The sequence below is a fragment of the Clinocottus analis genome, unplaced genomic scaffold (assembly GCF_023055335.1).
Source record: "Clinocottus analis isolate CAN_PGR_092001 unplaced genomic scaffold, fCliAna1.0.p SCAF_15, whole genome shotgun sequence".
Lineage (NCBI taxonomy): Eukaryota > Metazoa > Chordata > Actinopteri > Perciformes > Cottidae > Clinocottus > Clinocottus analis.
In genome coordinates this window covers 12,804,315-12,817,380 of record NW_027175876.1, presented here as the reverse complement: position 1 = coordinate 12,817,380, position 13,066 = coordinate 12,804,315, and the positions used below count along the sequence as shown (strand labels likewise).

The window sequence follows — 13,066 nt, the reverse complement described above, 5'->3', positions numbered from 1 at the left end:
CCTGGTTACTGTTCAGTCTCACTCGGACGTCAGTGTGGTTTATGTTACACCGAGGACATGCCGCACCACTCTTTTGCGTCACAGTTTAGCGTTTAAAAGAGGTCTGAAATTCCAGTGATTCTTGAATAATTAACTGTTCTTTTACAGCCACAAGTTATGGCTGTATTATTTTCTGCACATTAACCTTGAAGGCACTGCAATTAGAATTACGGGAATAGAAATGTTCAACCTGCATTGAAATACACAGTTCTAGACAACTATTTGATGCATGCACTGCATTTAAAAAGAAAGAAAGGAAGAAAGCACTATAGTTAATAAAAAATTGGCAAAAATGTGAAGACCTGAAATATTTTTTTCAATATCTGAGATACTCGGCTGAATCTGAATCAAAGACTTGCTCATTAGCCCATGGTCAAGCCTTGCGCCAAATATTACAGAAATGTGTCAGATTTACAAATCTTTCAATGTCTTGTAAACGTCTTATGAGATCCAGGAAATAAGAACCTGTGTGGTAATTTTAATAAAATGTCATCTACCTAATGGTTTGAAATACTGTTGTATTTTTGCATTTATTGTAAAATATCTGTATCTGCATATTGTGTTCCAGCTGTGTGTATTAAGGATGCCGCGACCGTGGTGAGCGCCGGTCAGGTGAGCAGGAAACTCTCGTACAAGGATCAGGTTCTGGAGCTGGCGTACGAAGGAGGAAGTCCCTGCTCGGCGAACGCCAAACTCAAACACAACACCGTCATCCACTTCATCTGCAGGTACATGGCTCCTTCCTGTGTCCTTGTTTGGGTTTTCTCCCTCGTTGTTTTCTTTTCTTCCATCGCTGATGGTTTTAATCATCAGTCATCGGATATAGAAACAAAACACGTTAAAACTGGAGGAAGAGAAGAAACAGAGAGCATTGATAGTCCTTGTTTATTTTTTCTTCTTTTTTATATAATCAGCACTCACTTCACATGAAATCCCAAAACACATTATCACAATTTAATAAAAATACAAATAATGCCCTTTTCAAAATACAAGGACAGATAAAATAATAGTTTCTTTGAAAATGTCTCTATAACTCTGAATCTCTGTTCCATGTCTTCTCCAACTGCCTTTTATGTGAAATGCATTACAGTGTAGTGAGAGATGAGAGCCAGAACACGGTGCAGACTGCGTCCAAGCTCTTTAAAGATTCAGTTCATCCTTTTTCCTGTGTTTTAAGAGTTTAAAGACACATAAAATGCACTTCACGTTTGTTGTTACCCGTTTGGGAACTGTTTGAACGTAACACACATTTCATATCATCACATTTTATAAAAATGGAGTTATGTTTAAATGCTATTTCAAATATAAAATGGATCATTTTTTGCAAAACTGCACAGCAATGTTACATTTTTGCAATGTGATTCTGCAGGCCCCCTAACATGGGCTCAGCCCCGCCGGAGCCAGTCCTCATTGACTCAGACGCTGAGACCTGCACACACTTCTTCTCGTTTCACACACCGCTGGTCTGCGAACAGGCAGTAAGTATGTTTTGTTTATTTGTCAGCGTGATAAGTCAGATGAACACGGTGACTCTCGCTCAGAAATAAACTTCAAATGTTGGGAAACTTTCGGCTAGTTAGGACTTACCATCCAAAGTAGGCAAGAACTCACTGACAAGGAATGTGCTTATGTGTGTAATCCAAATCAAATGTATGTGAATTACACACAACTTGATCCCTGCATGTGTTTGTATGTGTGTGCTGGGATAAAATCGTTACCTTAAAAATCAACAGAGAACAGTCGGAACAAATTAAATTTAAAAAGCTTTCGCCAGGAGAATCTGTTGGGTTTTTTTCAGTCAATTTTTATATATATATATATATATATAATCTGTGAATATAGGTTTGAATATGACTTTTTGGTAGGAACAAACTTTTTCTCATGTTTGTTGTAACACTAAATGTAGCCACAAGAGGCTGAAGTGGATCACCAGCCCATGCTTTAAATATGATCAAGAGCATTGGATCACATTTCAAAAGACAGACATGGCAGTAATGTCACACAACCTGCTAACACACAACATGTGTACCTGTTTTGTTTTGAGTGCATGAAGAAATTAAAACTCATCTGAAAGAAATCATGAATGCTTTTAGGCCTATGTGTAACACGGAGTAGTGGTCAACATGAGTACTACAACAACAAACACTTAAAAACCTTCGTGATCAAAAATAGTTGAAAAAGATTCACCTGCCTAAACTTTTTTTCAAATTTGCTCTTGCACATGAAACAACAAGTCGTAGCTTCGAGAGATTTTTTTAATTTATTTTTTTGATCAGACTTTTACCTGAATTTTTTTTCTTACTTTCCTCTCAGGGCTTTTAGTAGATTTTTGCAACAGCAAATAATTATAAAAATAACATGGAGCATTCCTTCGTAAATTAGCACAGCATTGGCCATTTTAAACAGCAAATTGAATTTCCGTTGAGTGTAGTCTGTGGGTGGACTACAATCAGCTTCTCAAGGATTATGAAAGAAGGGAGACAGCAATGCAACATTGAATTATGTGACGCTGTCGGAATTTTTGGGATTGTACCCGACTCGCTTGTTCCAAAATACTTCTCAAAACTCTAGAGGATTAAAAGAAGAAAACATTGAAAGAAAACTTTTAACAGCCACTGTATAGAATATAATGATTGAATTCCTTTGCTTCGAGTTTACCTTTCTGAGGCAAGAAAACTATTACTATGACATTACAAGGATGTACCGCTGGCCTTTATTTACTTTCTTTTGATGCAATTTTTAGGTGAAGTGTTCAGTGCGGAACGGCTCTGCTCTCATAGACCTGACTCCTCTCATCCACATCAGTGGATACTACACAGCAACAGGTCAGTGGGCCGAGGGGGTCATCATGTCAAATGCTGAGTTGCTTCGCATGCAGTGAAATTCTAAATCTATTCTCAAAATACCGACTATCAAATGTGGCACATTATGCATCGTGCCAGTGAGGATTTTCCTCCATGTGCATCATTTAAGGGCAAAACATTCATCCGAAAGTATACTGTTTGTATACTGTCAAATTTCTGTTTCAATCCTCTTAATGGTGTCCTTTCAGACGAGGCCGTGGATCAAAGTGACGGATCTCCAGACTTCTACATCAACATCTGCCAGCCTCTGAACCCCATCCCCGGGGTCACATGCCCCCCTGGAGCCGCCGTCTGCGCAGACCCTGACAATGGACTGCCTGTGGTACTACACTAGCAAACACAACAACAGACGCACACATTTTTTTTATACAAGAGAGATAAAGGACCATTTACCTTGACCTCACTGTTATGTGGTTTGATGCCTTTTACAATGAAAACCAGAGCACTGTTGACAAGCAAAGGTTGGCACCTCTTGATGACAACAAGCACAGTCATTAGAAAGGTTTTCAGTTCCAGCTATTTATTACCAATGCGCTGTACATGCTGCCTTTTGTACTTGAAAGGAATTTTGTAAATATATATTTGGTGGCTCGAAATGCATGTTCTCTTTATGTGCCACATAAAATAAACAAAAATACATTTTAAATACATTAAATGTAAAAACAAAATCCTAAGCAAATCCATATTTTACACTTGGAGAAAATGCATGTTTATGCAACTGCATATTGGAGCCATTGTAGGTGAAAGGAAGGGAATATATTCAGAGAAAAATCTCAGAATATACAAGTTTAAAATGTACAAGAACACGTATGATGCCTGAGGTGGATGACCTCAACAAATGATATTTTTCAATCTGATTTAGCAACATTTTCATGTATTTTGAAATGTAGTTAAAAAAAATGTCTCCCAATGAAAAAGCAGAAAACTTGGAGAAGATTGGGGAGTAGGTGACGCAAATCTGCTCATTATCTACACATTATGAATTTTACACTATATATAACAAAATAAAATAGTCAAACTTAAAGGAAATGGCATAAGTATAACAATATTAAGTACAAAATATATATGATTATGATTCTTTTTGTCTGATCTTTGTTTCTCTTCCTGTCACTTTCAATACCGTTGCCTCCACCTCTCTCTATCTGTCTCTCTGTCTCTCTCTCTGTCTTTCTGTCTTTCTGTCTGTCTCTTAAAGGACATTGGGAGGACGACCAGCGGTCCTGAGATCAACGATGCAACAGGGGAAGTGTCCATCACCTACAACAGCGCCACCAAGTGCGCGGCTGATCCTTCACAGAACTACACGTCGACCATCATCTTTACCTGCCAGAGAGGCCTGCAGCTGGTCAGTCCACACTTCGATGTCCTTTTATGATCAGAATACTCTCACGTGGATCGCTTACTTTACATCTCTGGGCTTTTTTCATATCTTCATCCAGGGCTCCCCACAAATGCTGAGGCTTCAGGAATGCGTCTATCTGTTTGAGTGGGCGACTCCCATAGTCTGTTCAGATGCCACCCACACCAACACCACCGGGTGCCAGCTCACCGACTCCCAGCTGCAGTTCACCTTTGAACTGTCCAGCCTCTCTGGTGAAGTCAAGGTGAGCTCCATGGGCTTGTTGTCTGTCCACTATTTATATCTGCGAAGTTTAAGGTGGAATATTAAATCCATGGATCTACGGTTCTATGGCTTCAGCGAGAGCCTTTCATGGTTTTCCATTACCTGGGGGCCTCTGTAGTTCTCCGGCACAATTGTGAAACTGCAGTGACACGAGCCACCGAGTTTGAAGCCAGAGAACCGCCAACTTACATCTGACTTAAATTTCTCTTCAAGTCGTGTTATTATGATACTGAAAGTCTCTTAATGAGGCGAAACGCTGTCTTGACAAGGGAAGAGTGAGCAATGGGGGATTCAGTTCACCGCTACATGCCTCCGAACCCTACACGCCCTTTTCAAATACTGTAGTGAAGTGACCTCTCTGTATGTCAGGTACAAGCGAGCTCCGGCGTCTACCACATCAACGTCTGCGGCTCCGTGGCCGAGCCGGCCTGCAAGAACAGCGCAGTTTGCTGGGTGTCTGGTTCCGGTTCAAACCAGTCCACCGCATCGTTTGGCATCAGCAAGGCCATGACGATGGACTTCAAACATGACGCGGACACCGTACTGATGCAGTACGGTGGGGGAGATCTCTGCCCTCCAGGTAAGTCTTCTATATTTGTACCGTTAGTATAGATATGATACTACCAGGAGAAAAATTGAGCATAATATTTATATATGATCATAACTTTCGGGAGACAATTGAACAAAGTAGTTGATATGTATGTTTGTGCATTTCAGGGACACATGACGGCGGTGTGTGTGTGTTCCCCTTCACTGTTATGAAGAAGTCGTACACAGCGTGCACCAGAGACGCACGCACAGAGGGCAGGATGTGGTGTGCCACCACTGCCAACTACGACAAAGACAGGAAGTGGGGATTCTGCAATGCAGGTAACAGCTCTTTGACAGGAGAGAGGAAAACACATGAAAACACAGAGAGATGTGATGACCTTAAAGCCGCCTCTGTGAACTCCTATTATTACTCCAACTTACTCCAATTAGAAGTCGTTAAACATGGATCACATCATGAAAGTGGCACGAGGGAAATCTGCAGAGGAGAGCTCAGGCAGATAAACAGAGGGCTGATGTCTGAATTTTTGGTCTTTATGTTTCTAGGTAATTTTGAAAGACCTTAAAATAGATTTTACCATCTAAAAACCTTCACCAATGATTTAAACATAGAGAAATATTGTTGTTGTTTATGCGTTATCATGCTGTGATTTTACTAGTACGACCCACTTGAGATCAAAATGGGCAGCATGTGGCCCCTTCACTAAAATGAGTTTGACACTCCTGGTTTAAACCTTCCAAAATGCTTTCTTGTGTTGCACTTGCATGACTTCTCTGCCTTTTCTCTCTCTCTTTCAGCCTCTGCTAAGCGTCAGTCCTCCATATTATTTACCTGCGACCAGTCTGCGGGCCGCGGCGCTCCACAGCTGCTCTCAGAGACGGAGGGTTGTTCGGCCACTTTTCAGTGGCGCACCAGCGCCGTTTGTCCCCCAATGAAGATGGAGTGTAAGCTGGTCAGCCAGCACCAGACCTTCGACCTCCGAACCCTGTCCTCCCTCACTGAACCGTGGAAGTTCAGCCACCGAGGGGATTCGTAAGTCCTCAACTCCTCCTTTTAATCCAATGTGAAGACCACAGAAATCCAAAATGGAAGTAAAGAAAGCTTGAAACTTACTAAAAAAAACTGTTCGTGAACAGGAAGTCTCATGTTACTCATGGTCTTCATGAGGATTTTATCTGCTTTGGGCATTTATATTGGGCATGACTGCTCCACCTTAAGTTGCAGAACTGAGGCGACTGTGAGAATTTTGCATCTAAATCTTGAAATACTAGATACAAATAAATAAATACAACAAATATTTTAGCATTAATAATATTCCCTGCTTCACAATAGATGCAAGAAACAGAATAAATACTACTGTCGCCTTCATGTGGGTGAACATGTCTGCAAGGCCACATAGATCACTCGAACCTTCGTTTCCCAAGTCCTGACGAATACAACTCTTCTGTTTCTATGTCCCAGGTACTACATCAACCTGTGTCAAGGTATCCACGGTGGATTGCCGGGTTGTCCAGAGGGAGCAACCGTGTGCCGGCGCACAGCTGCAGGAGTGACCGAGACCCTGGGCCGAGTTTTTACCCAGAAAATGAGCTCTATTGGTGGGTAATCAAGTCATGTACATTTCACTGTGCTTTTCTGAATAATATCGGCGTGAAGTTTCAAATATCCTAGGATTAACATTTGTATGGATATTACAATTTTACTGCGTGTAGAATAAAAATTTAAAACGCTATTGGCAAGGCTACTGTTGCTCTGAATGAAACAGAAACCCGTGCAGGCTCTGAGGTGAAGAGGGTGACCCTCACAGCTGTGATTTGATTCTGTGCATTAGAAAAGTTCATGACCACGGTTCTCAAACTACTTTCTGCAGGTGAAAAGATCACCGTCAGTTACTCAGCGGGAGAAAAGGTCTGCGGTAACGGCGTGCAGGCCAAGACTGTATTACAGCTGAGCTGCGGCTCCACTGTTGGACACCCGGCACTCATCAGGTAACACACACATTATTAAGCTTTTCATTTTTAGCCCCACAAGCAAGAGATTAGTCAGGGGGCGATCAGTTTATATTAACTATATATATTTAAAAGGTTGACACAATATCACCTGCTTTGCCTCCTTCCTTAATGTTGAATTTGCCCATCTTTTACATGTGTAACGTTCCACAGAATTTATTAGTTAAGTGTGGCTTCAGCCGCATGGGGTCAGAGACCCCATGCTGGAAGCACACTTCATGTTCTCCTGCGGGCTTATTATTAGTTGGAATGCTTCGAGCATTCCAACTATTGTTCTTCGAATCTTTAAAAAACTTATTATTATTATTATTCTTCTATTTCTTCCGTACGTATTTTGGACTTCTTCAACTCCTTCATATTTTCAGCTACAGAAAAAAGTTCAATTATTCAAATATTCAGCTTCTTAAGCACACGTGTGCAACTTCCTTTTCAAATTTCAGACTTTTCAAATTTTTAAATTATTAAACTTTTTATGATTTTTTTTAAAATGGGACCCAATGGGGAAATCTTCAAATCATCTTCAACTTCAAACGTTTACAGGTTCTTCATACGTTCAGCTAGAGACACAATTTCAAATTTCAAATGTTGACAAAACGTTCAGCTATTATTCTACGCTTTTACATTTTTCATATTTTTTCAAATATTTAAATTATTAAACTTTTTATGAAAATAAAAATGAATGGTTTCCAATGGAAAAACGTTTTAAAATCCGCTTAAACTTCTTCAGCTCCAAAAGCCTAAGGCTCTGCCATGCTTTCAGCTAGAGACACCATTCCAAGTTTAAAATGTTGCCAAAACTTTCAGCTATTACCGTATATCTCCACTTATTGATATATTTTATACTGTCATAATTGTCAGCGTTTTAGTTTTATGTTTTTTTGCCGCCTTTTCTCTCTTTTGCATGAGTGTGTGTTGCGGAGTTCAGAGCACGTGATGTCATGTTAGAGGGCAGACCCACGTCAGATCTTGAAGATTTTTTTTTTTTAAATTTGCCGTAAACTCCGTACTGTGTACTCTTTGGGCATAATTTATAGCTCAAAACGTTGGAAATCTTGTCTTCTGTCATAAACTGCGGTCGATAGGAATCCAACACATTCAGACGTCTCGTAATCGGACTGAATGTGAGAGCAAGTCCACCTCGCTCTGCCATCCGCTTCAATGTTAAATCTCCCTCCAAAGCCACGTCTCCCCTGAAGCTCGTACCTGATTTGTAAATCGCCCGTACAGACACATGTTTTATCGTACAGACTCACCAGTCGCAGTATCTGTTCATCAAGTCTTCCTAACGCTTCATATGCGATATCTAAGCAATCGGGGCTTTTTAAGTATGTTTTTTGGGTGATTTTTGGATAGGTGTTTCCCAGCATTGACTCCATGTAATCATCGGCAGTTAGTAATTGTAACTGCCGATATTTGAATTCATCACCATGGCAACCTCTGACATGAGGGCAGTTTAACAGACACACAGACACTTACACACGCACACACACACAGGACTTCTCTCTCTGTCTCCCTCCCTCCCTTTCTCTATCTGTTCATATATATATTCCACTATTTTCATATCTATTCAGCTGTTTTGTTATTTTCAAGTATATTCAGCTTTTTTAAGCGTTATTCAACAATATTTCACTATGTTCAGTATTTAGATGATGCACTTTTCCTTTCAACTTTTCCAATTATACATTTAAACAAGAAGGATTTTCAACAGTTCAGTTTAATGCTTTTGGGCTTCAACACTTTTCATCAGGTAGTTTTCTTTACATGTTCATATATATTCCACTATTTTCATACATATTCAGGTGTTTTATTCAGTTGTTTTGTTATTTTCAAATATATTCAGCTTTTTTAAAGCTTTTTTAAGCTTTATTCAACAATATTTCACTATGTTCAGTGTTTAGATGATGCAGTTTTCCTTTCACCTTTTCCAATTATACATTGAAACAACAAGGATTTTCAACAGTTCAGTTTAATGCTTTTGGGCTTCAACACTTTTCATCAGGTAGTTTTCTTTACATGTTCATATATATTCCACTATTTTCATATATATTCACCTGTTTTGATAAATATTCCAGTATTTTCATATACATTTAGCTGTTTTCATATATATTCAGCTTTAAGCTTTTTTTAAGCTTTATTCAACTTTATTTCACTATTTTCAGCTACATTCAGCAATTTCTTTCAAATATTTCAGCTTTATGCTTCAGCTTTTTGCATTCCAACGCATTTTCAGCAGGAAATGCTCTTTCTAGTTATTATTATTCTTCTTATAGTCAAACCACTACTCCTCCCAGAGCGTTGCCAGCACATGCGCAAAAATTACATCGAAACGTGCGGTTTGCGCGGGAATCGTGAGCTATGACTTTTCTAAGAGATTCGCCCGTACGTTTTCCCGAAAAATGCAAAAAACATTAAAAAAAATTCACGAAATGTTCGTAGAGGGTGGCGCACCAATTAACAGAGTGAGAAGAAGCGACAGAAACTGTTAAAAAAATAAAACGTATTTTGTCTTTACTCCCACAATGTTCACTCTTCATACACCATTGTTGGATAGAAACGTTGGAAATCTTGTCTTCTGTCATAAACTGCGGTCGATAGGAATCCAACGGACTCCGACGTCTTGAAATCAGACTGAATGTGAGAGAAAGTCCACCTCGCTCTGCCATCCGCCGCCATGTTAAATCTCCCTCCAAAGCCACATCTCCCCTGAAGCTCGTACCTGATTTGTAAATCGCCCGTACAGACACATGTTTTATCGTACAGACTCGCCAGTCACAGTATCTGTTCATCAGGTCTTCCTAACGCTCAATATGCGATATCGAAGCAATAGTGGCTTTTAAAGTACCATTTTTTTTAAATAGTTTGAAAGGAGTTCCACAGTATTTAGGTCTATTAAGCTCAGCGTAAGGAAGTCCCTTTGAAGTCATCACCATGGCAACCTTTGATCTAACGACCCACAGGTGTTCTCGTTAGGGCAGTTTAACAGACACACAGACACTTACACACGCACACACAACACAGATGACTTCTGTCTCTCTGTCTGTTTGTCTCACACACACAGACACACATACACACACACAAACAAACAAACACATACACAAACACACACAAACAGACACACAAACACACACACACAAACACACACACAAACACACACACACAAAGACGTTTACGTGTGTTTTATATTGTGTAGTTGTCAACACTGTGATCATTAATAAGGTCATATGATATTTCACATACGTTTGTGTGTGTTCAGGACGTTCAGTAGTTTATTTCCTTAAGTCCACAGTCCAGTCTGCCTCTAATCAGTCTGCTGGCGCTCACTTGGTCACCATGACGACGGCAGCACACAGGTGCTTCATATCAGCCAATCAGTTTAACACACAAACCAACTCAAGTGTTTTGGAGGAGAGACGGGCGTCAGAAACAAAAGCTATATATTGCGACGTCTTACGGCAGTAGTAGCCACACTTTCAAAATTTCTTGCGAAATTTTCTAGTTTTGTTCTTATTATTTTGAGTTTTAAATCCACTCCGCTTGCTCAGAGTGAACTATCTCAATCTGTTTCTGCGTGAACAGCATTGATGAGGCGTCATGCGAGTTTGTGATTGGCTGGGAGACTCGGTCGGCGTGTGCTGTGAAGCAGCGTGAGGTGGAGATGATGAACGGGACGATCCGGGTTCCCGACACTGGAGCCAGCCTGAGTCTGGGGACGCTTTACTTCAGGTAACAATAGCACACACGCCACCTGTCCACCTCCCTCTTAAATATCTCTCTTTGTTGCATGAATTAGGTGGAGAACATGTTGTTTTCTACCCGGGGTGGTCTGTTCAGCCTTGTTTTTACCCCCTACTTCTCAGCCAGCATCAGGCGTCTGGGGACATCCGTTCCAACGGCGACCGCTACATCTACCACATCCAGTTGTCTGGCATCACCAACAACTCCCTGCCCACCTGTCTCGGTGCCAACATCTGCCAGGTCAAACTCAACGGGCCTTACAGACGCAGGATTGGCTCTTCCAGCAAGGCCAAGTACTTCATTAAAGGTAAATTCTTGCTAAGGTTATGAAATCAGCAACTCCCCTGTATTTACTTAGAAATAACGTGGTTGAGTCGCAGCTAAAGATGGATAGCGGTGTTGTTTGTTTTTGTAACGCTTTGTTCCAAATCTCCACAACGGATTGCCTGGAAATTTGCCACAAACACAGTTTCCTGAAGATGAATCAAACAAAAATGGGTGGACTGTCTGTGTGAGTTTGCTGTATGTATATCGAGAGGGGAGCTTGTCAGACCCTGCAATAGTAAAATGAAAGTTTTCTAAAGGGACTCTGGTGCTATGAAACACACAAGGACCGCCAAAGTCCACACAAAATAAAAAGTCCTTTCTTGTAACTTAAAACTGTTGTCCGAAAAGAGACATTTCAATTAACTTACAGTTTTCATATCATTCAAACTGTTCGATTCTCGCTTTCGCATCAGGAGGAAACCTGGATGTGATGGTGCCCTCGGAGTCTGCATGTGGGCGGGAGCAGACCAAAAAGGTGTCGTCCACCATCATGTTCCACTGCAACCCCTCGGCAGGCGTCGGCATCCCCGAGTTCATGCTGGAGACGGATGAATGCCAGTATCTGTTTGTGTGGCACACGGACGCCGTGTGTGGTCTCACGTAAGCAAATGCTTTTGGTTTTTTTACATCAGAATATAGTTTTTTACTCCAAGATTGTTTTTAAATGTCAAATATGTATAAATATCTCCCTTCTTGATTTCTTTGCAGAACTGTGAGCCGGTTGGATGAAGGCGACAGCGAGCCTCCTGCTCTCTCCAGGCGGAGCCAGGCGATGGGGCTGATGCTGAGTCTCCTGCTGTTGGTTCTGTCCGTCTGTCTGCTCGGCCTTTTGCTCCACAAGAAAGAGAGGAGGTGAGACCGCCAGCGCCCTACGAGAGCGGGGAAGCTAAAAGATCTAGAAAACGTTTTCTTTTTATTGAATATGAATGCTTGTTTGTCTTGTCGTCACGAACAGAGAGCTGGTGATCCAGAAGGTTGCTGGCTGCTGCAGGAGAGGAAACCAAGTCGCCTATAAATATTCCAAGGTAGGTTGATCTAATGAATGAATCAATTCTGATTCAAGTTCCAGTGTGAACGGAGATGCACTTTTCCAGCCAAATACTTAGTTAATTAGAATGTTTTGCTTTTAAAACACGGTGCATCTAAAAAATGCTCCTCTCGCCTCTGAGTTCATCCAATCGTGCAACTGCAGGGGAATGTTTGTTGCATGGCAGCTGTTCGGTTCACGTTGTCGGCCGCGTGCGGGACAATGCCTTGGTGCATCGCATTTACACAGTCTCTCCCCGGCATGTGCGAAACATGGTTATTCCGTCTATGCGCGCGGCGCATCGACCGGCCTCTCAAAATGTAAAACGCCGTGACAATACCGGTTTCGTCTGGGCCGCGCTTTTCCAACGGTCGAGCATCCAAACCTTCTTTTCTTTTGATATGCGTGAATATTCCTGATCTTTTTTTACGTTAACATAAAAATAAGGAGAAGTTTGAATAGTTTAAAAACCCTATCAGAGTAGGTAAAGTATCATTTTTTTTATTCGGCGCCGACCTCAATTTTGACTCTGTGTGCTCTAACTCCTCAATCCTTAGGTCAACATGGATGAAGAAGGGGGCGAAGAGGAGATGGAGTGGCTGATGGAGGAGCTCGAGGCCCCTCCCGCGTCCACCTCCTCGTCCTCGAACCGAGGTAGGAGCAACCACAGCAACGGCCACATCACCACCAAGCCGGTGAACACGGCCGGCCTGCGCTCGTTCTCGCTGGACGAGCAGGACGACGACGACGACAGCGAGGACGAGGTGCTGAGCGTCCCCGGGGTGCGAGTGCTCAAGTCCTCCGGGATCTCCAGGCACGCCGCGGCCCATCGCAGCCCCTTCCTTCAGGTGTGTATCGTCCCAACATCTGTCCAGGTGGTTTTTATTCACG

At 41.7% G+C, this 13,066-nt stretch overlaps 1 protein-coding gene across 1 annotated transcript in view; it reads left to right on the top strand.

Annotated features, from left to right (window-relative positions):
• The window catches only part of igf2r (insulin-like growth factor 2 receptor), a 43,262-nt gene that overhangs the window by 26,210 nt on the left and 3,986 nt on the right, over positions 1 to 13,066 (top strand). The window contains exons 34-50 of the mRNA XM_068576633.1: positions 608 to 767; positions 1,409 to 1,517; positions 2,783 to 2,864; positions 3,092 to 3,225; positions 4,099 to 4,248; positions 4,343 to 4,507; positions 4,897 to 5,107; positions 5,245 to 5,397; positions 5,875 to 6,109; positions 6,539 to 6,675; positions 6,948 to 7,065; positions 10,663 to 10,809; positions 10,944 to 11,128; positions 11,562 to 11,748; positions 11,857 to 12,000; positions 12,104 to 12,173; positions 12,733 to 13,023. Coding sequence (XP_068432734.1) covers positions 608 to 767; positions 1,409 to 1,517; positions 2,783 to 2,864; positions 3,092 to 3,225; positions 4,099 to 4,248; positions 4,343 to 4,507; positions 4,897 to 5,107; positions 5,245 to 5,397; positions 5,875 to 6,109; positions 6,539 to 6,675; positions 6,948 to 7,065; positions 10,663 to 10,809; positions 10,944 to 11,128; positions 11,562 to 11,748; positions 11,857 to 12,000; positions 12,104 to 12,173; positions 12,733 to 13,023 — 2,678 coding nt within the window. The remainder of the gene's footprint in view (positions 1 to 607; positions 768 to 1,408; positions 1,518 to 2,782; positions 2,865 to 3,091; positions 3,226 to 4,098; positions 4,249 to 4,342; positions 4,508 to 4,896; positions 5,108 to 5,244; positions 5,398 to 5,874; positions 6,110 to 6,538; positions 6,676 to 6,947; positions 7,066 to 10,662; positions 10,810 to 10,943; positions 11,129 to 11,561; positions 11,749 to 11,856; positions 12,001 to 12,103; positions 12,174 to 12,732; positions 13,024 to 13,066) is intronic.